Below are 20,990 nucleotides of genomic sequence, written 5' to 3'. Positions count from 1 at the left end.
CCAACGGTGGGTGTCGCAGGGCACCTCTGGGCTCTAACACATCAGTTTCCCCCTCTTGCCACACAAACAAAAGCAATTCAGCTGTAGCAGTGTGAGCAGCACAGCGGGCTCAGGGCAGAAATCCTTCCCCTTGACAGGGCACTGCAGATAAAGGTACAAATTTAGCAGAGAAATCTAATAAACCTCTTCTCTTTGTTCCGTTTCTTCAATTAGTGATGCTCAGAGAATTGAAGAGTTGTTTGCTAAAAATCACCAATTAAGGGAACAACAGAAGGTCCTTAAAGAAAATGTGAAGGTGCTAGAAAACAGGTAAGATTTATTTTTCAATTGGGTGCTGCTCAGTGGCTGTGCACCCTCCCAGGAGGGGAGTTTGGGGTCTGCTGTCTTCCCAGAAGCAGGATGTAACAGATGATCATCTTTTTTGCTCATATTCAGCTTCTGGGAGAGCTGGAAGAGCCCAGGCACATGCAGAGGAGCTTTCCTAAGCTGATGGTGATGGGGCTGGATCTGGGGAGTGGAAGGGCCAGGGCTGGGCTGCACGGGTGATAACCCCCCTCATTAATTCTGGGTGATGGTCTGGGTGTTCATGCTTCTCTGTGGGGAGGGCAGGAGCTTATTTCCCCCGTGGGAACTATGTGGTAACAAGCTGCCGGCTGTGGGTTTTCCTCCAGGCTGCGAGCAGGTCTCTGTGACAGATGCATGGTCACCCAGGAGCTGGCAAAAAAGAAGCAGAATGAGTATGAGACCTCCCATTTCCAGAGCCTGCAGCACATCTTCATCCTCAGTATGTACCATGCCTGCTGTGAGCTCGGCTTTGGCTGGCTGAGTCTTTGATCAGTTAATGCCTCTCCCAGAGATTTGCGCATGAGCCCTCCCTGTGACCAGGCACTCTGCAGGGGTTTGGGGATGGGGAGAAGGGAGAGAGCCAACGCAAGTGTGGGGGTCTTGAAAAATCAGATCTGACCAGGACTGCGGATGGCAGCCCATGTTCCCCACAAGCAGAGGTAACTGCTCACATGAAGCAGCAGAGCTTGGGGGTCGCAGCCCTCCGCACCTCTAGGAAATTGAGAGATGCTCATGCCAAGAGCAGCCCCAGGCTGGCCAGGCAGTGTCAGCTGCCTGGAAAAAAGATGTATTTGGCACCGCAGAAGCAACACTCTGGCAAAGACAGGAAAGTCACAGCAGCAGCTCAGCATGGGTAAATGGAAATCAAGCAACACGTGTGATGGATCTTCTCCCGAGCCTTTGGCAGAGCTCCCAGCACCGCTCAGCTTGGAGTGTTTTTCCCTGGGGATCTGGCTGTCCCAGGGAAGGTCGTGAGGGTAAAGGAGATAAGGCATTTAGCAGGGACGGAGAAGTGCCAGCAGCCCTTGTTTATCTCCCCTGCTATGCCATTGCTCCCTGAGAGCTGCTTTCAAGCAGAAGCAAGCCGAGGTGGCAGCCCTCCCTGCTCGGGAGCCTGCCTGCTCTCCCCCACTGCCTCCTCACTGCGGTGCCCAGCTGCCGGGTGCTCCCAGCTCCCTCTGGCCTTCCCCCCCTCTCCCCCGAAGCCCCCAGCCCTCACCCTGACTCGGCACCCGCTTGCCAGAGGCAGCCATGGTGCTCACAGGCAGAATGTTGGTCATGTCCATCCTGCTGTGCCACGATGACCCGTCTGGGTCACAGTCCCCCCTGAGCTGAACAGGCTGCAAGCAGTCCCCCAGGCCTGACCAAACCTGAATGGGAAAGTTGTTCCCTTTTATCCCTTAGCCCCCAGCATGTTTTTAGAGAAGGAAGGGAATTCAGCATCCCTCCGAAACCTGGAACCATTCCCTCCTCCTCCCCCGTGCACCCCAGCAAGTGCTGAGGAGCATCAGCTCTCTCCTTGCAGCATCTGAATTCACAGCATGACTTGTGTCCCTGCAGCTAATGAGACGAACCGCCTGAGGGAAGAGAACAAAACTCTCAAGGAAGAACTGAAGAGGCTCCGGAGCCTGGAGTAAGCTTTCTCTTGGGTTTCATTCATTATAAGGGGTGTTGGTAAGGACTGAGGCACCCCCACATGGGGATGGAGCAGGGCTACGTCCAGACTGCAGCACCCCCGAGGTATTTTAGCATCTAATTCCTATGGATTCCTGTAGATGTCAGACAGCAAAACACCTGTAAACGGCATATAAGTCCTTGTCGACCTTTGCTCACTCCCTGTTCACCTGCATCCAAGGATTCAGTTTGCGGGGAACAAGGGTGTTCAACATCTCCCCCCATGGGGGACCGCTCATGTGAAGCAAAGCCCTGGGCTGCTCGCCTTGGCCACAGACCTCAGCCTGGGCTTCCACGGGTCCCCCATGGCACCAGCTCCCCTCCTGCAGCAGCCAGAGGGGGTCTGCAGGGAGTAGGTTGTGTTTTGGGGGAAGGAGAATGACAGGCAAGGGACCAAGACGGGGTTAAGAGGGAGAAGCGAACTGCACCAACAGGTTCATACCCCAGCAGAGCTGTGTGCTGAAAGCCAAGTAACCTGCCAGGCTGGCCAATATATACAAATCAGCTCATTCCTCAAGGGTTTAAACTCCAGAGGAATTAGCACGGAGGGATTAGTTTAGAAATGTGTTTTCTTTGGAGCACAGAAGCACCACCCGCTTAAAAAGAAACTCTCGTTTTTACTCCCTAATGCTTCCCGAGGCCTGTGGGGTTTCAGAGCTGTGTGTCGGGCTGGGTTTGCTGAGCGCTGAGAGCTCCTGCTCTGCTCTGCTCTGCTTTTCCCTGGGAACATTTCCAGCCAAATCCCCATGTCCCAGCATCAGGGTCCGGCCAGGTCTCTGTCCATGACGTAGGTGTGGGGTCTCCAAGACTCAGTGGCTCCCTCGCAGTGACTAAGAGCATCAACACCACAAGCTTGTTGTGGTGGAGGGGGACAGCCCCACATCCCCCTGCTGAATCCACCCCTGCATCAGGCTGAAAGCCCAGCCAGGGCCGCACAGGTTCTCACAGCCTTTTGCAATAGCCGCAGTTGTGCTTTGGCTTACCCAGCGTCACGGCTTCCTGCGACGGTACCCACAGCCAGGTGGGGAAGTCACACCTTGAGCTGTCATGCTGGCTCTGTCCCATGCTCCGCACTGCAGCTGAGCTAGCGATAAGCTGCAATGGAAGGTGAGTCTGAGGATCCGGTATAGCCACATACACATATATATAAATATGAATATTTATATATTGGTCTCTCTAACCCAGAGCTCCCAGTACAGTGACTCTCAAACCTTCCTTCTCCTCCCCTTCTCATCCATTTCTGTCCTCAGGAAGGCTGTCCAGGGATGTAGTGGAATCACCATCCCTGGAAGTGTTTAAAAAAACACGTAGATGTGATGCTTAGGGACATGGTTTAATGGTGGACTTGGCAGTCCTGGGTTAAAAGGACTTAAAGGATCTTAACATAATTGTAAAGGACTTTTCCAACGTAAATGATTCTATGATTCTCCTTTCAATAGGGACAGGACAAAGCACCCAGGAGTCACCTCCAGGGAAAGCAGCTCCACCCCCAGCTCCCCCTTGGCTTTACTGTCCCCAGTGAGCAGGAGCACCAGCAATGAGAAAGCAGCTCACAGGGGAGCAGAAGAAGCCCACCAAGACGTGCCAGTCCTCAAGCTGGGAGAAGGTGAGTGCTGCTGGCTCCCACTACCCTTGAGGGACCTGGCATTGGGAAGAGTGACTGAGCCGTGGTGCAAAGCTGCTGTGGGAAAGGGTCTAGAGAGCAAAGACCAAGCTGTGGGCAGTTCAGGTGGACGCTGCCATGGGCAGAATAGCTGCTGGAGGGAAAATGCATGTCAAAAGAGAAACACGCTGCTCTGCATTAGTGCAAAAGAGCGCTTGGGTGCCCTCACTGTAAAACAAGTGCTGTGCAGGTGTGGACCCGCCACCATGTCATTGCCTTGCCACCACCCACACATGCGATGGAGGGTACATTCGATCCAGTGCTGGCTTGAGCCAGACCAAAATTTTGGCTCAAAATCTTCAGTAGGAGGTGGTTGGTGTCAGCCAGTGGCATCCCTGGGAGGCTGCGAGGCTCCAGCACGCTGCAGGGCAGGGCAGCCTGCAACAGCTCTGCAGGACCATCACAGTGTCTGGTTGCATCTCTTTTGCAGAAAAACCTGCAGGACAGAGCAGCTCTCCAAGCAGTAGGACTTCCCCAGGCACTGTTCTCCAAGAAGTCAGCCTCTCAGAAATGGTGAGTTGCTGGAGGCAGCCTGATGTCCTTGGGCCTTTTCCCTACCGCTGTGGTCATTTGAACTGGATCAAGAGAGGTAGACTGGGGTAGGGAAAGAGTAGGAGACACTTAGGAGGTGAAGCAATTAGCCAGACTCAGGCAGATTGCAGTTGCTAGAGCCGAGGAGGGCACCTACCAAATGCCAGATGCACTCTCTCTGCAGAAACTGCCACTCACTGCAAGCTAAGCATTCGGAGTTTGGCACAGGCTCCTCTCTCTGCTGTAAGCACGTGCATCTTTGGTCCTGCGTTTATCCCCCACGACAACACGTCTAGCATCTTTGACTCCTCTGCCCATCGCCCTGGTTCCTCTCTCAGATGTCTTGTTGAGGAAAGCTGTGAGGAGTGAAGGCCCTGGGGAGATTGTGCTGAGCCACATTTCAGTGTAGCTTGTCCTGAGTTATAGACCTAGCTCTCCATTATCTGGGCGAGCAAGAAGCTGGAGCATTGTGAGTGTTGGAAAAGCCTGGAGAACATGTAAACTGTGGGAGTTGTGGGTACTGAGAACAAATACACCGCAGCAGCCCTGCCCAAGAGCATCGCAGATGTCTCTCCATCTGCAGCATAATGAATATTGGTATTTTCAGAGGGCCTGGCATTCAGTGGTTGCCATTTTGTGCATTGATGCAAGCCTGTCATGCCTTTAAAACACAGCGTGTGTGTGTCAGCTGAGGGGTGCTGAGTGATATGGTGATGTTGGGCACTGGGGGATGAGACTGCAGGACCTGGATCCTGGTCGTGGGAACTCAGGCCCACATACACACCCACATAGATGCTTCTGTTTTGGCACAGGCTTTGTTTACCTGAACTCCACAGAAAACTTGAAAGAGCAGGTGAAAAGGGGTTTTGGTAAGGCTGCAGGCAGGCTGTGAGGATAATTAATAGGGAACACAGGAAGGGTTGGTGACATTTCCAGGTGGGCAGGGGAAAGTCAAGTCAGAACATGTGGAGAGCCTTTCATGACAGCAGATGGAGGAGATGATGTCCTGGCCTCACAGCCGGGTACTCAACTGGAAATACACCCATCAAACCTGTGCATGCCAGGAGCTTGCATGAATAAAGTCTAGTGGCCTGACTAGGGGTCCGGGAATTTGCAGGGTCTTATCTTGGTTAAGCCACTTGGCTTGACTTGAAAGGAGGCACAAGCCCTCCTGGGCTACAAATCAGTGCAGCCAGGAAACAGAGTACTGTAGATCCTGCTAGAAAACCTGAAGGGGAAATTTCCTGGGAATACGGTTGAGCTGTTGACCAGAATTTTATCAAACAGAGGATTTAGGAGCTCCCTGTCTTGTTCATGCTGGCGAAGAGCTGCACCTCGGCTCAGCGGGGCTCCCTTGGCCACGCGCTGCCCGGGCTGCACAGCAGGACGGCTCACCCGGACCGTGTCCCCTCTGCCACAGGCATCCCAGAGGATTGCCAACCAGCTGCACGGAACCATTGCCCTGGTGAGACCCGGATCCAGACCCTGCCTCCTGGAAAAAAGTCCTTCTGGGGCAGCAGTGTCCCCACCAGCCAGGAAGACTCCTCTCCCTCCGGAGCGCGAGCACAGCCCCAGCCTCGAGGCGTGAGTTACCTGCTTGTGGGTCGTGGCGTGGGCCTGACCCATGGCCCGTGGCAGCTGTCCCACCGCGCAGGCTGTGACAAGGTGGCCGGTAGCCACTGTAGCTGCCCACCTTCTTCTCCAGAAGCCTTGCGAGGCGGGGGGTGGGGGGGTCTCCCACTTTACACCAGCAAAATATGGCTGGAATCCAGCCTGATGAGATCAGCTCTCATTACTCCAGCTTCATCAGACAGACCCATAAAGAGAACAGGGTGCCCGACCTGCAGCCAGGAGGAGAAGGACCTGCCTTGCGGGAGGCAGCAATCCCTGCTCCTCCTTATCTGTTCTAATGGGCTTTTCTGCAGGGCTCAGCACTTCCCCAGCTTATCCTCCCCATTGATTTCAGCAGCGCAGAGGGCTGAGCAAAGCCAGTGAGTTCACCTGTAAAGGCAGCGAGTTTCCCAGAGTGGGAGTAGATCTGCCAAGCGCTCCTGGGATCAGCTCACACACACAGAGGCTGCCAAACAGCCAGTGATAGCAGGGACTCGGTTTGCAGGGCAGGTTCATGCACCGTACCAACCTTCTAAGCATGGCTGTAAAAATCTCCCATTGAGTGAGATTTGGGGAGGGTGGGCTCTTCCTCTGTCCTGGGGGTCTTCAGGCCCACCAAGGCACTAAGAAAGCCCAGTGATGCGTAGTTAGGGTGCTTCTGGCTGTAAGGCATGGTTTGACAAGTGACTTCTCAGCAGCAGCACTGATGTGGGTGGTCACTGCACCCTGCCACTTGCTCAAGCCCTGCCTGGAACTGCCGTGGCCCAGGGACAGGAGAGTGCTGTTGGGTGGTGGGATAGTGATGGCTCTCTGCGGTGTGCACAGCACAGAGACCCACTGCCAGCTGCCTGACCCCCGTGGCCGTCACAGCCCTCCTCCCCAGCACAGCACCCGAAGGCAAGTGTGATGCACAGGCCAAGAGCTGCAACAGGGCACAGAAAGAGCAGAAGAGACCATGCACATCACCGGCAGGAGCTGGGAAATCACATGAAAATTCTCTAACTCACATGATTACTTTTTTCCTGCTTCTTTTAGTTATTTAACAGCAAGCAAACCAGACTCCCCCAAGATTTCTCCATCCTATGAAAAGCTAAAACTGACTGCCCGAAGAGAGCAGCTCTGCCTCCTTCACAAGCACCTTTCCCTGCACCAGCTGGGGCTGGCAAGCAGCTATGCCTCAGCTGACCGGGACAGTGGCAGCCTCTCCAACCATTTGCTCCGGACCAAAGACACTGATAGCGATGGCAGGACATGGTCACATGATGGCTGGGAAGATCGCGCAGCCTTGCTGAAGCTCCCTGCCGCCATGGTGTACGTGAGGGATCAGCACCTGGAGGAGAAGCTGCACCTCCTCAAGCACAGGGAGCGGCTGCAGCATTTCCTCATGCAGCAGTGCCAGCCAGGCCAGCGGGCAGAGGGAGACCCAAAGCTCACGCCCGAGGAGCGGCCCCTCTCCCCATGGCCAAGCATGATGCCAGGATGCAAGGAGGAAAGGTCCTTTCTGGAGGATGCTGCAGATGGGAAGGAAGAGAAGGAGGTTTGGCTGAGCTGGGACAGCTCCAAACTCCAGGAAAAGGTGAAGGCGGCAAGGGACGATGGTGCAGACGTGCCACTGGATCTGTCAGACTCCGGCCGTGGCAGGGAAACAGGCTGGAACAACTGCCGGGAGCCGCGGGGGTCCAGCAGCCCACACCTGAGCCCCAGGGAGAGCCCAGCTGTGCCGGCAGCCCGTGGCCCCTGTGGGAGACATGGGGCAGAGCGGGACGACTTGCTCTTCCCCTACCACTGGCCCAATGCCACCCGGGCACTGCCTGGTGCTGTCAAGGAGGAGGAAGAGGAGGAGGATGCAGCTGTGGTGAGTACAGCTCATGCTGGCATCAACCGTGGCCCCTTCCCCTCCCCAGGGTGTCCAGCACCATTATGACTACCATTAATGTCCCATGGGAGGATGGCTTTGCTGCATCTGAAGCCAATGGGGACATCTTTACACAGGGCAAAGCCACAGCTACTCAGCCCTGGCTGTCGTTCCCCACCTCCCCTCCTCTCCAGTGCCCACGGGGTCTCTGTCCATGTCCAAGGACAGGCAGTGCCTGTGCCCCGTCCTGCAGGTTGGTGCAGGAGGTGTGCTGGGCTTCCTGCAACGCACCACCAGTGCATAGAAATGCCTCTGCAATGCTCCCCATGAGTGTCATGGTCACCGTGTAGGGGCTGGGGACAGCCCTTTCCTCCTGCCTGGTGAAAGCAGCATTTGTGCTCCTTGCATCCTACAGCTCACGCTCTCACGAGCACATCCAACAAACACCTCCACGCTGAGCGACCCAGAGGCCCTTCCAGAGACCGGGGTGAGACTGGATGTCAGTGCACAGAAGGGAGAAGCAGGTAAAAAGCCGCAGGCAAACATGACATTTGAGAAGGCAAGAGCAAAAGGTGCATTTTGGTGACAGTATCTTACATCCAGGAGCTCTCTGTGCTGGGCTCTGCACACACCTGCGTTCCCCACCGAGCAAAGCAGTCACTAACCATCACAGGACACCCTTCCAGGGACCCAGGTGCTTGCAGCTGTCAGCAGTTTTGGGTCATCAGGGACACTTCAGGTTTCACATTTCCATCCTCGAAGGCTCAATTTTCAACCCTAGGGATGCTCAAAATTCAGACTCCGTATCTCTAGGGAGTAAATAACCCCAGCTGTTACAGAGAAGAGGTCAGTGTCTGACCTCCCAGTGCAAACCAGGTGCCACCCATGGGGTGCTCTTGCACACCCTGCAGCGCACCCTGCACCCTGAACTCAGCTGCTGGGTGCCATGGAGCTCTCCAGGAGCTAAAGGTCAGTTTAGCACCGACCCATTAACAAAACTCACTCCACGGTGAGCCATGACAAGACAATGTTGCTGCTCCAGCATTACCTGCCCTTCTCAGGGAAGCAGAAGCTCAGAAGTTGCCCCAGCAGAGATGGGAAAAATGCAAGAGGTTTGCAGGACTACATGGGGAAAAAGCATCCCTCTGTGTGCCCCCTTGCTCCAAAGCATGCCCCGTGCTGTCACAGCACATAGGGTTGAGCATGGAGTGAGGGATGCTGGTACCAGCAGCAGGTAGGACAGGATGCTCTTCTCCCTTTCCCTGCTCCATCCCCCATAAGAGTTCTTTCCATTCCCAAAACCAGCAGTGTCCTTAGTCTGGGGACATGCGGTGCTTTCTCCCTGCCTGACCACCTCAGGACATGGGTGCCCGGTTTGCCCGGGCAGGTGGGAGGCAGCAGCCATGGGGAGTGGAGCAGGAAGCACGTCTACAGAGAGCTGCTTCGTACCAGCCTTACTGGCTTGGCCAGAAAGTTGAGCTCACCTGGATTAGTTGGTCTGGGCGTGTCGGAGTGGTTTGGGAACACTGGAGCAGGATTTTGCAGGGTGGAAAAAAAAAAAGGGGGGGGGGGGGGGGAAGTCCTCTGTGATTTACATACTAAGGAGATACCATCATAGCAGAAGAATTTCAGCTGATTACATTCTGGGTGTGGGAATACAGGACTTTCTTCAGTTCTCACCTTAAGGTTGACACAAAGCCCAGGAAACAATACACAAATACTTCTGCACTTTCTAGCGAACCTTAACCTGCGGAAGGATACAGTGAGGACGGGATCAGGCTACAAGGGCTCCAGGAGTGCCCAAAAGCAGCGCCGTCTGCTCTCCTACCCAGGCAGGGGCAGCAAGGGAGGCTGCCCTGCCAACAGTCCCACCCCAGCTAGACCTGGGTGTCAGTCAGAAGCAAGAAGTGTTGAGGTCCTGGAACACCCCTGCCCCTCGGAAGAGGGCTCAGCTCCATCCCCAGCCCTCTCTGCCCCTCCATGGCCAGCAGGGGTGTGCCGCTGTGGGTGCAGATGGGGTGATGCCACCGCCAGCAAGGCTCGGGCCCTGGCCTGGGCAGCTTTGCTCCGTGCAAAGGTCGGGTGCGTGTCTGGTGCGTGCAGGTACGTGTCTGAGGTTGTGTAGCCTTGGGGCCTGTGTGCAGCAAAGTCCTTTTGCTGGGCAGGGAAACAGCTCCCCTGCCTTTCCTTCCTCTGCTCCTCAGCACGTTCCCTGCCAAGAGCCGCTGACTGGCTCCGGCAGCACGCTTGAGGATTGCCCATTCTGGCCTCTTTTCCCAGACACGCTTCTCCCCACCTGGGTCTCAACCGGGCGGGTGCAGTCTAGGGGTGTAAATACCCCACAGTTTCTCAGCCTGCATGTAGCCAGACTTTGGGGCAGCGCTTGCGACCGCAGGGTAGCAAAGTCCTACAGAGACAGCCTTATTGGGAGGTTGTTTCCCCACAGAGTCCCACTGGATCTCCCATAAACATTCACTTCAGGTCACGGATCTCACAGTGCCTCTGCTTTGCCACACAATTCAGTGCTGAACCTGTTCTTTGCCTCTGGCTCTCAGAGCCTGGGCTGGTGGCATCTGCTCGTGAGCTTGTGGGGCCTCCCACCAGCCAAAACCCCTTCCTCTTGTGTCTCCTTAGATGACAATGATGCTGACTCTGGGAAGCAGGAATCCGATGAGCCAGACACGACGGACAGCGAGGTTTGTTTGCTCTCCTCAGCCATTAACTTAGGCTGTCAGGTCCAAGAAGCGTAAGACAGGTTGTCCCTGCCCGAGCTCATTCCGGAAGGTGATGGCTCTTCCTACATGAGGTGCCAAACCTCATTCCCGCACTGTTACCCAACCCGTTGCTGAGGGTCAGAGACATCACCCTTTCCAACTAGTCAAGAGGGTTTATGAAAAACAGCAGCTGTCACCACTCCATAGCAATGGTCACAAAGGTCCCCAGCAGTGCAGCCGGGCCATCAGCTCCCTGGGAAAGCCAGTTGTTTGTAGACTGACTGCTTTTCTCATTGAGGCAGGTGGCTGCCCCATATGAAGATGATATCCTACAAGAAGCCCAGGCTGATGGGAAATACTTTTGCATCAAAGACAAAGCTCACACACTGCAGAAGAAGAGAAAAAGAGGACAGGATCCCTGGACAAAAGGTAGGGAGGTCCTCCTGGATTCCTCATGGCATGAGCTCAGGGCTACAACTTCTGCTGCTTCCTGAGAGGCTCCTGTGAGAAACACCTGAGGGCACCAGCTGCCTTCCCTGCAGCAGAGAGCAGGGTGATCCTCCGCTGAGTCCCTGCCACGCTGTGCCATGTTTTGGCAACGGTCGTGTCTCCAGCCAGAGGAGCCCCTGCTAATGGTTAGCCAGGGGAGCCTGGACATGGTGGCTGGGGGAGCACTCCCAAGCACCTAAGATAACAGGGCGAAGTTCCTCGTGTTTGCTTAGCCAGTCAGAGAGGTGGTGATTGGAGAAGGCCAAATTCCCAGGGGTGAGTTATTGACACTCAGAGAAAGGTTTCTGCCAGCTCTGTTGATCTTCCAGTGCAGCTGTGGAGGTTTCCCTGCTGACCAAGGAACGTGTCGTACCCATGTTTCCTACAGGTGAATGAGCATCAAACTGCTCCTGATAAGGGCAAGGGTAAGACAGCGTGGCTGTCGAGCCTTAACAAGTGCTCTGTCAGAAATACCCCGTGCAACCCCCTTTGCACCGTCAGGAAAGACAGGGAAGTGTTAACCCAGTTACAAGCACAGAGACGGCTGTTGCTTGAGCATGAAGGGAGCTTGTTCCAGAGGCGATCAGGGCCCCTTGCGCTGTGCCCAGCCTGCGGAGGTGCCTGCTCACTCAGGGGACACCGCTGCAGCTGAGTGAGAAGAGGATTTGCTCTACAAAACCAGCTGCTGGGATCAACAGGGAGGAAGCTGTCCTTGCGCTGCCCAGGGCAGAGAGCATCCAACCCTCTGGGGCTGCATGGGGATGTCCCGAGTGAGGGCTGGGTGCAGCTGTGGCAGGAATGGGGGGATGGAGAGGCAGAGCCCCTCTCTCAGCATGTGGTGTGTGCCATGTAACATACTGGAAAGGGGAGAAATCCAAGAAGTGCATCCTGCTGGTCTGGGTACCCTCAGGTACACTCCTGCCCCAGGTCAGTTCTTCGCCTACTTCTGCTTCACAAGTTGTTTCTGTTTCCAGGGTCACAACAGCCCCCCCCCCCCCCCCCGCCCCGGGTTTCTCTTCACCTTTCCTTTGCTGAGCTTTGCTTCCTCCTGTGCTGTCCCATGCTGACCTTGTACATGTAAATCCATTGCTCTATGGTTAACTCCTGCGGGCATCTTCCCGTTTGCAGGAGCCAAGAAGTCAGTGAGAGGAAAAAAGAAAGTCAAAGCAGAGCAGTGCTCAGCAGTGCTCACGAAGGAACCGGAGAACTGCTCCACTTCCCACAACGATACCTCTGAAGAGAGCTAACAGCAGGGCAGGATGAGAAGCAACACAGACACTGCAAGTCGAAGGAGAGGGCTCGGAGACCTCAGTGTCCCACCCAGCCTGGGAGAGCAACTCCTCCTGCTGTGCTGGGCCAGGCAGTGGGAAGTTGACAAGGACTCATTAATGAGTAGAGCACCCTGCAAATCCTCACTCAGTGCCCCAGGAGAGCCTAGGCAAGGAAGAGCTGTGCAGGTGATACCTGGAGCAGCCAGGTCACTGCTGGTAGAGCAGCACACTCGGTGACCCCCAGCCCTGTGCCAGAGCAGACTCTCAGGCTGGTTGTGAGGAAGAGGAGATGCCCTCTTTACAGCACTCACCCTGGGTCAAGACCATGTTCTTCCCCGGGATTTCATGCAAGGAGAACAGATCCTGCTCCCCACGTACGATGTCCCTGCGGCTGGCCGAAAGATGGTGACCAAGCTGGATGCCGCAGGGCCCCATGCACAAACCTGCTTTGATTAAATCCCTACCCAGGTTTCATACACGTGTGGATCTTGTTTGACGTTTTCTTTTCTAGTTAAGTGAGGAGCCAGCATGTGGGCAGGCAGGTGGGACATGTCCCTGGAGAGGGCAGGGAGAAGAGCATTGGAAGGGAGGACTTGTGTGCTCCTTCTCCCCACGGTGTCCTGCATGCCTGGAAAAGGGTGTGGGGGGGCAGGGGTGTGTGTGTGAGAGACCCAGCTGTGGCTCACAGCAGAGCAACAGCTCAGCAGTTCACACTGACCTTGGTGGGATTGCTGGGATCTTCTTTTCATGTGGATAAACTGTAAACTGTTCTTAAACAACTTTTTTCTGATGCATTGAGCATGGGGAAGTTTTCCTTCAGCATGAAGTGATTAATTCAGTGATGAAGCAGCAATTCTAGCCTGGGATAGGATGAGAAAGGCTGCAATGAGCATCCCTGCAGCCACAACAGTGCACTGGGAGTCAGGCTGGGATTTTCCTAGCACACATGTGGAGAACAGGGCCAAAAGGGAGGGAGACCAGAGGAGAAGTGCCAGAGACGGTGCCTGCCCCACCTAGTGCACCATCATTTTCTTTACCTGCAGTTATTTCTATTTAAATGTGGGTTGGTTTGCCCATTCACAAGAATAAAGGGCAAAGTGCAGCAAGCGCAGCACCCAGCCTGTCAAGAGCATCCCTTCTGCACACCCCACAGCCCGTTCCCACCTCCCCAGGGCAAGCAGGCAGCAGGAAAGCCACCCCAGGGTCCCCCGCTGTGAGGGAGCTGGGGTGGGCAGCTGGGCTCAGCCTCGACCCGGGCAGCTGCTGCGTGGGGGGCTGTCAGCCCCCCCACGCCCCCAAGAGGGAAGAGGGTGTTTGAGGACAAGAGGACACGGCCTCCAGTTGCGCCAGGGGAGGTTTAGGTTGGATATTAGGGAAAATTCCTTCCCCAGAGGGTGGCCCAGCACTGGGACAGGCTGCCCAGGGACGTGGTGGAGTCACCAGCCCTGGGGGGGTTAAAGGACACGTAGATGTGGCGCTCAGGGACGTGGGTTGGTGGTGGGCTTGGCGGCGCCGGGTTAACGGTTGGGCTCGGTGATCTTAAGGGTCTTTTCCAACCTAAAGGATTCTGTGATTCTGTTTTTCCCGAGGGAGACAGGCTCGGCCCCACCGGAGCGGCAGCGGTGAAGGCGGTACGAGCAGTGCGGGCAGCGCAGTCGGTGCGGCGGACGGGCAGTGCGGGCAGTGAGGACAGTGCGGGCAGTGCGGGCAGCGCAGTCGGTGCGGCGGGCGTGCAGTGCGGGCAGCGCAGTCGGTGCGGCGGACGGGCAGTGCGGGCAGCGCAGTCGGTGCGGGCAGCGCAGTCGGTGCGGCGGACGGGCAGTGCGGGCAGCGCGGGCAGCGCAGTCGGTGCGGCGGGCGGGCAGTGCCGCCTGCTGGGCTGCGTCGCTCCGGGGCTGCTCCCGGCTCAGGCCGCGGGGGGGCCGCGGGCTTTGCCCCGGGCTGGGCTGCTGGTTGCTGCGGAGCCAGTGAGAGGGGACCGGGGGTCCCCGCTAGCTTCGGCACCGGGGAAGGAGCAGGAAGCGTGCGGGGGACGGGGGACGGGGGGGGCGGGCCGAGGGGGCTGTTGCTGCCAGAATACTGCAAAGCAGTTAAACCTCCCAAGCTGAAAAATGCATTTAGACGGCTTTCACCCTCCTCTCAGCTCCGCAGTTCGGCAGAGCTTGTTGGATGCCACGGGGTACCCGCAGCAGCCCCCAGACAACCCTCGACAGAGCACGGGGTGTTGCACCTTGTGCAGAGCATGTGGGTTAACGCTCCTACCCTCCCCGTCCCCCCGGCAGGCAACATCCCTCTGCCAGAGATCACGTCCCTGATGGGGTTTTCCTCTTCACATTAAATCACAACTGTCAGCAGCTTCTGCTTACCACCAGGCCAGACCCCGAAAAACAGAGTGAGGGTTGGCAGGTTGGGGGACGGCAGGAACGTGGGTGTCACTGGCACTGCTGTGGCAACTGCTTCCCCCCAAAAAACACCTCCATGCAGTAGAGGCTGTGCTCGGCCGGAGAACCACCTTTAGGCTCAACCCTTTAGTCGTGCTCTGCACCAAGGAGCAAACTCCCAGCTTCTGAGTTATCCATTGGCAGTGGATATTCTGGGAACTGATGTCCTGGAGGTCTGTGCTTGGAAATGCTTGAGACATCCAGGTTGTGATGGTTTAATGGAGAAAACAGCACCTCCATCCCCAGCACCAGCTGCACCAGCGAAGCCCCGTGTCCCCAGGCTCCAGGCAGCGCAGGAGGGAGCCCAGGGCTCTCATGGCACAGACACCTGATGGGCAGACCCCAGCTCGCACAGCACCTTCTTGCACAGCACCTTCTCCTGGGGACCAGCTCAGCCCAGGTAACATCCATCTCTCATTTTGCATCTCAGTGCTGTGATATGGCCACAGCACACAGGAGCTGGCGCAAGGAGGGGATGGGCAGGTGGGGGGTGCAGGGGTGCAGGGCTGATTTATCCCAGCTCAAAGGATTCATCAGATCATGGCCACGGAAAGTGGATCAGGGCCACAAGTGACACCTCACCTTCCCCTTTCAGTCCTGGGCAGCCAGTGTTGTGTTTGCCCCTTGCTCGGACTGACTTGCAGGGGGCAGCAATACCCAGAGCAGCACTGAACATGCCTGGTGGACTGGATAAATCTGTCTTTTAAAAATACTCCATCCAGGGGAAAAAAAAAAAAGTCGTCGAAATGTGATCCCATAAAGAGGCCCCTCAGACTGCAGGGGGGCAGCCTGGGTTCCAGAGAACTGAAGGAGGGAGGGAACTTTTATGGGACTATAAAATAATCCCCTCCCTATGACGAACCCTTGATAAGCACAATGTGTAGAAGACCTGCCAAAAATAATGAACTCCTCAATTTCTTTTTTTTTTTTTCTACAGAGACTTTTTTCCTCCCATTGCACAAGACCACCACAGAGTTCACCTTCATTTGTTGGACTTTTATTTTCTTTTATGTTGCTTCCTGCCTTTTTCCAGCAGTCATTTTCAGCTGATGCCCCATATCCCCATGCAGGGTGTGTTTGAGGGACTGGCAGGGACACACATTTCATAGTTAGGGCAATCCCATAACCATAAAAACAAAAAACAGTTTTGTCAGCTCCGAGCAGTGCTCCCCTGAGCAAGCAGCTGAAGTGAAATAAACTTTATATGCTGCACTTGATCCAGCCCTGGAAACTCCGCTCCTACCCAGCCCCTGGCTTGCTGTTACCCCACCACCACCTTGCAGAAACATGGATAACTGCTGAAGGCCATTAATTCTCATAATTATGCTTGTCAGTCTTCTGTTCCAGTCATTCCTGACAGATAAATGTATGTATTGATTTGGTGACATGCAGGCAGACTCAAACTTGAACTATTCTGCTGTAAGGAAGAAATCTGAGCCCTGCAAGGAACCCTGGAGCTTTGCAGAGGTTTGCTGTGCCTGGGTCCAGCTCTGCTCCAGGTAACGTGTTTTCAGGAACACACTGGGCAGCGTTCAGCCCACCAGGCTGATCCTGCCTTCCTGAGAGCCCGGCAGCCTTTTAATAAGTTCACTGGAGCTGGGCTAATGGCTCCAAGGGGCATCTGTGTACCAGACCCAGCAATCTATGCTTTTTGTGGAGTTAAACTATTTTTGTTGCCACATTTCCGCTCAGCACAAGAAGAGCGTTTTACACAATGATCTCCAAAAAGCCACTGAAATTACCCTCAGAGTTACAACCCACAGAGCAATCAAGCAGAAGAGAGGCTGTCCCATGAACAGATCAGTCCTTCCTGGAGACCAGCAGCTCATGTTTGTTTTGTTCAGACAAATTATAGCTCTGATGTCATCGGTGACGCAATGTAGGTAGGACAGCTGGGCCAGTGAACTGGTTTCCCAGAGGAACGGGTTCAGAGCACAGCTTGGGTTCGCTCAGGTCAGGGGCTGGGTTTGAAATTGCACACAAATCTGAAAGAGCAACAGTGTAAGCATTTCTGTTCGCTTTTAGTCCATCCAAAATAGCAACAACTGGTTCCCTTACTGCCCGTCATGCAAAACAATTCCAATAACACACCATCACAACTCTTTTGCTTCCTGATCCTTAACCATCTGTACATGCTGAATCATTCTCGCAGCACAGATCGCTGCTCTCAGCTTGCAGATCCCCCCTGGTCCTCCCTGTGCATCAGCCTCCCACTAAACTCAGCAGCAAACTGACATTTTCAGCTACTCTCTAGACTTCATTTGTAAAATTTCATAAGAAATAAGTTTGTCCAAGTCTAGCTGTGAGCGTAAATCTCCAGCTCGGAAAAAAAAAAAAAAACAAAAACAAAAACAAAAATTGCCACCACACAAAGGTTCCTCTGTTGCGTGTGTAATGGAGACGGTGCTGGGCAGGGAAGTAGGAAGTCCAACGAGCTTGAAGCAAAAGGGAACTGTGCTGGGAACACAGCTGGCTGCAATGCAGGAACCAAAAGCACCAAATATAGAGAAATGCATGTCAAATTCTTCCCCCTTATAATCTTCTGCGATGGCATTGCCTCCATGGGAATAGATATTTTGAAGGTGACTTAATTCATGCCCTTTTCATGAGACTGAGTACCACCTTTTCTGTAGTGAAATGCTTTTAACCTAGGTCTGATCAGTAAGTAATGCCCATTTACAGCGCTGGCTTTGGAAACACAGCTTTACTTCTCAGTTCCCTGCAGGAAAACTCATTCTAGGCATTACTGAAGTCTTGCTTAAGTCCTATTTTGGGGATATAAGTGGGTATTTTGTGTAGGTCCTTCCCAAGGTCAGATGCACCCTGCATGTGTGAAGAAGGCAGCATGCACCCAAGCAGCCTTGCATGCAGCCCTGCGGTGCATAGCTGGCAGCTCAGAGGGGACAGTAACAACTCAGGTGTTCAGAACCGAGCACAAGGGCAAGCATTTGCACTTTTGAAAGGAGGCTGTGAAGTTGTGCAGGTTTAGCACACCCAGCATGCAGTGATGGCTCCTGGAAGGGAGATTTGGAGAGTTTCTTTGCTCCTTTATCTCAAGCAAAGTTTACTGTAGGAATTTTTGAGCCAAAGTGCATGTTCCTCCTGCATCCCTTGAGCATCATGGCTTTCTGCTCTGCCTTGAACAGTGTCATCAACCCTTCGAGAGTTGCCCAGCTCTGGCAGGGCTCTGCTGCACACCCTGTTCTTACCAAACTTGCTGCCAGATATGCTGATCTCCAGTGGGACCTCTACAGAAAACATTTTGCAAGACCCTCCCATGAAAATTATTGATCTATTAATAACAGCATGTAGTGCAGCACCACATGGTTCAGGGGAGAGGGTTTGATTCATTCACAAATCCTCATGTAAACACCACATACATTTTTCATGACTCAAGCACACAGCCCTCCTGAGTGCAAAGCTATATGATTTGATCAATCAGCTCCGTGTTTTTTGAGTACTTTGTGTATAATACTTCACAGGAGAGCCTGAGTCATTTTCCCAGGCACACAGCTATCAGCCCAGAGGTCTGTTGGCAACGTTTGCCTCCTGAGGCTCGGCATGTTATTTTGCTGTAACTGGAAATCTGTAGTGAGAGCAGAGGATTGCATCACCCGCTGTGGGTGAGCACCCAGAAATCCAGGTGACACAGCTACTCCACTCCAGCAGCAGCCAAGGGGAACCAGGAGTCCCAAATGGAATGGAATGGAGGCAGATTAAAACCATTGTCAGTCGCACAGCTAATGTACTGGTGGGGCCAAAAGCTTGAGTCAAACCCAGCTTATGGGTTTGGGATGCGGGAGGAGAGCGATGGAGATAGATGTGTTAGCAGAGAGCACGAGTGGTCCAACATGTGATGGCGGTTAGGAAGGGTTTCATAATTTCTGGCATACATAACGTGGGGAATGGTACCTCTGGGCATTTTCTGACACATACTAAATAGGAGGGGGAAGACGAGCTCAGGAGAATACATAATCCCAAAAACAGAGTGGCTGATCTTGAGATGGATGTGGTGAGTGTGAAGCTTAGCTCCAAGGAGCACTGGTCCCCCTGGGTAAGTTGATTTTAAAAAAGGATTTAAAAGGGGTGAACTGTGATAGCATGCTTGGGGCAAGGTCCTTGGATTACAGCCTGTTCAAGAGAGAGGGAATGGTAAACTCAGGATGCACACTGCACTTACACATCATTCTCTCAGGCTTCCAGAGACCACCCTGGTCCCCTATGAGGATTCTTGGATCCCCATCCACACCCTGCTTAGACTGCAAAGATGGGTATAGAAATTTCTGGTGCCTTATCTCAATGCTAGCAGTTCCTCCAACTGGAAGGCTGTTCTTGTGGTTCCCAGCCTGAATATATTTATGACCTGTTTATCTTTGCTTGATTTTGGGCCATGATTTTGCAAAAAATGTAACACCCAGCCCACGTATGTACTTTAAAATGCTGCCTCATATCAGATGCTTAGACCAAATTCTGCAGTTCTTGCATGTAGAAAAATCCTGGTGACTTTGGTGACTCTACTCCCCATATAATATTGGAATAAGGATTTGCAGGTTTGGCTGGCTCCACACAAGCTCTTATCCCAGCAAGCTCTGACTGCTCAGACATGTATCCACACAGCCCAGGGCTTCCTTCAAGGTAGAGCAGGAGCTTCAGGAGCATAATGAGCTTGAGTTGAGCGTTGGAGATTCACAGTAAGACTTTACATTTGTGCAATAAAGCTGTTGTAAATGCAAAACTACCTGCATTCCTGTTTGCCCAGAGGTTTTGCAGTGGTTAAGACTGGAGCATGCTTCAGCCCAGAACCTGAAGCTGCTGCGCAGCAGCACCACGATGAGTCCAGCCTTTCTCCAAAACAGCATCCCTGTGCAGGAATTAGGAGCATCTCCAGTCAAAACAGAGCTCAGGCTCCCTCTGCCCCCCCGCTGCGGGGGTTCCCTCATTGCAGGAATCAGGGAGAAAAGGTTGCTTGTGTTTGTACCCAGTTGCTGCCATTTGTGGAAACAATGCTGATGTGCCACCCATCTGTTTTAGTGGCAGATTTCTTGAAACACAGCAATCTGCCCACTGTACTCATGCAGTGTGAGCCAGTTCACTTGTCAGAGGTAGATGAAAGCTCCCCAGCATTAACAGCAGCAACATTCAAACCGCTAAATTCAGCTTTGAAGTTAGCAACCCACTAAGCAATGGAGGCTGGAGTCGTTCTGCTTCATCCTGCACTGACTCAGTGGGACGATAGACATCCTGCAGCTGTTTTTACAAGGAAAGGATTAAAAAAAATATATTTTTGAAGATCCAATCTTGGGTTCTAGAGAATTGTTTGCAGCAAGCCTAGCTAGGTTTCTGTGCCCATCTATCCTTTGGCTTATTTGATGAGCTTGCCAGCAGGAAAGATTTTCATTCCTTTTTATCCCAAATTATTTTTTCCACAGCTGTGATATGAGATGATTCTGCCAAATCATTTAGACTCAAAATCTGACCTATATTGAATAGCATAAGATACTGAGGTTGTTCTTGGGTTTTTAAGGGAAGAGTTTATATTTCACTGTAGGCTTTTTAATGGAAGCCTACAAGAAATCATTGTCTTATGATTTCTATCCTAATCCTATTATTATTTTTATTAAATACGATTAATACTGTAAGACAAGAGTTGATGTCCCACTTGCAACAGTATACCAAAAAGTGTCTTATGAAAAAGCCATATGAAAAGACATAGAACCTGTATGTGTTAGGACAGTTTCATAATCTACCTTTTATTCAGTGCCCCTATCTCAGGTCATGTCATCAGACATCAGTTTCATTGCTGGTACAAGCTGCAAGCAATATTAAGAGTTGTCATGTAGCTTCTTTGGACGTATTTAGCAAAAGCATTTACCATTCTATGGCTCCACTGTTGCTAATACATGAATACCTGCTTAATTATAAATATCTTGGTAGTCTCTCATTAATAGCATACTGATATGTCCATGTCTATGGGCAAAATCCTGCTTGGGAGCACAAGATGCTTCCAAGCATATGAGGTGGGAAGCAGGGGGGTCTGCAAGGGCCATTTCTGTTTCAGAGGAACACAGAGGCCACCAGCACCCACACGCTGCTGTCCCCAGTGCCAGAGGCTTCATCACACCCAGCAAAGCTCCCAAACTTCTTCTGCCAGACCCAGTGGTACGGACATCGTCAGTGCACATCAGCATCTTCCGAGGATGATGGAAAGGGCAGAGCTTTCTTACTTGGCAAGCAGTCAGAGCATCATCCCGGGATGCAGCAGACATTGGTTCAAGTGCCTAAGGGGTATGTTTATTCTGTGCAGCATAAACAAACCAGCCTGGGAAGCAGCATGCTGCGCAGAAATGCCTTGAGTCACTTTGTGGAGATAAATACTAAGTTTATGCTTTCCCAGAT

General features: G+C 53.3%; 1 protein-coding gene across 1 annotated transcript in view; it reads left to right on the top strand.

Moving 5' to 3' along the window:
• Window positions 1-14,149, top strand: part of RBBP8NL (RBBP8 N-terminal like) — a 42,281-nt gene extending 28,132 nt beyond the window's left edge. Inside the window, exons 4-14 of the mRNA XM_080403667.1 lie at window positions 214-309; window positions 672-784; window positions 1,906-1,978; window positions 3,459-3,625; window positions 4,113-4,195; window positions 5,634-5,797; window positions 6,860-7,679; window positions 8,095-8,203; window positions 10,314-10,375; window positions 10,696-10,822; window positions 12,011-14,149. Coding sequence (XP_080259793.1) covers window positions 214-309; window positions 672-784; window positions 1,906-1,978; window positions 3,459-3,625; window positions 4,113-4,195; window positions 5,634-5,797; window positions 6,860-7,679; window positions 8,095-8,203; window positions 10,314-10,375; window positions 10,696-10,822; window positions 12,011-12,129 — 1,933 coding nt within the window. The 3' untranslated portion in view covers window positions 12,130-14,149. The remainder of the gene's footprint in view (window positions 1-213; window positions 310-671; window positions 785-1,905; window positions 1,979-3,458; window positions 3,626-4,112; window positions 4,196-5,633; window positions 5,798-6,859; window positions 7,680-8,094; window positions 8,204-10,313; window positions 10,376-10,695; window positions 10,823-12,010) is intronic.
• Window positions 14,150-20,990: the final 6,841 nt, after the last annotated feature.

This window comes from Falco punctatus (genome assembly GCF_963210335.1).
Source record: "Falco punctatus genome assembly, chromosome: 10".
Taxonomy (NCBI): Eukaryota; Metazoa; Chordata; class Aves; order Falconiformes; family Falconidae; genus Falco; species Falco punctatus.
This window is presented reverse-complemented; position numbering and strand designations above follow the sequence as displayed.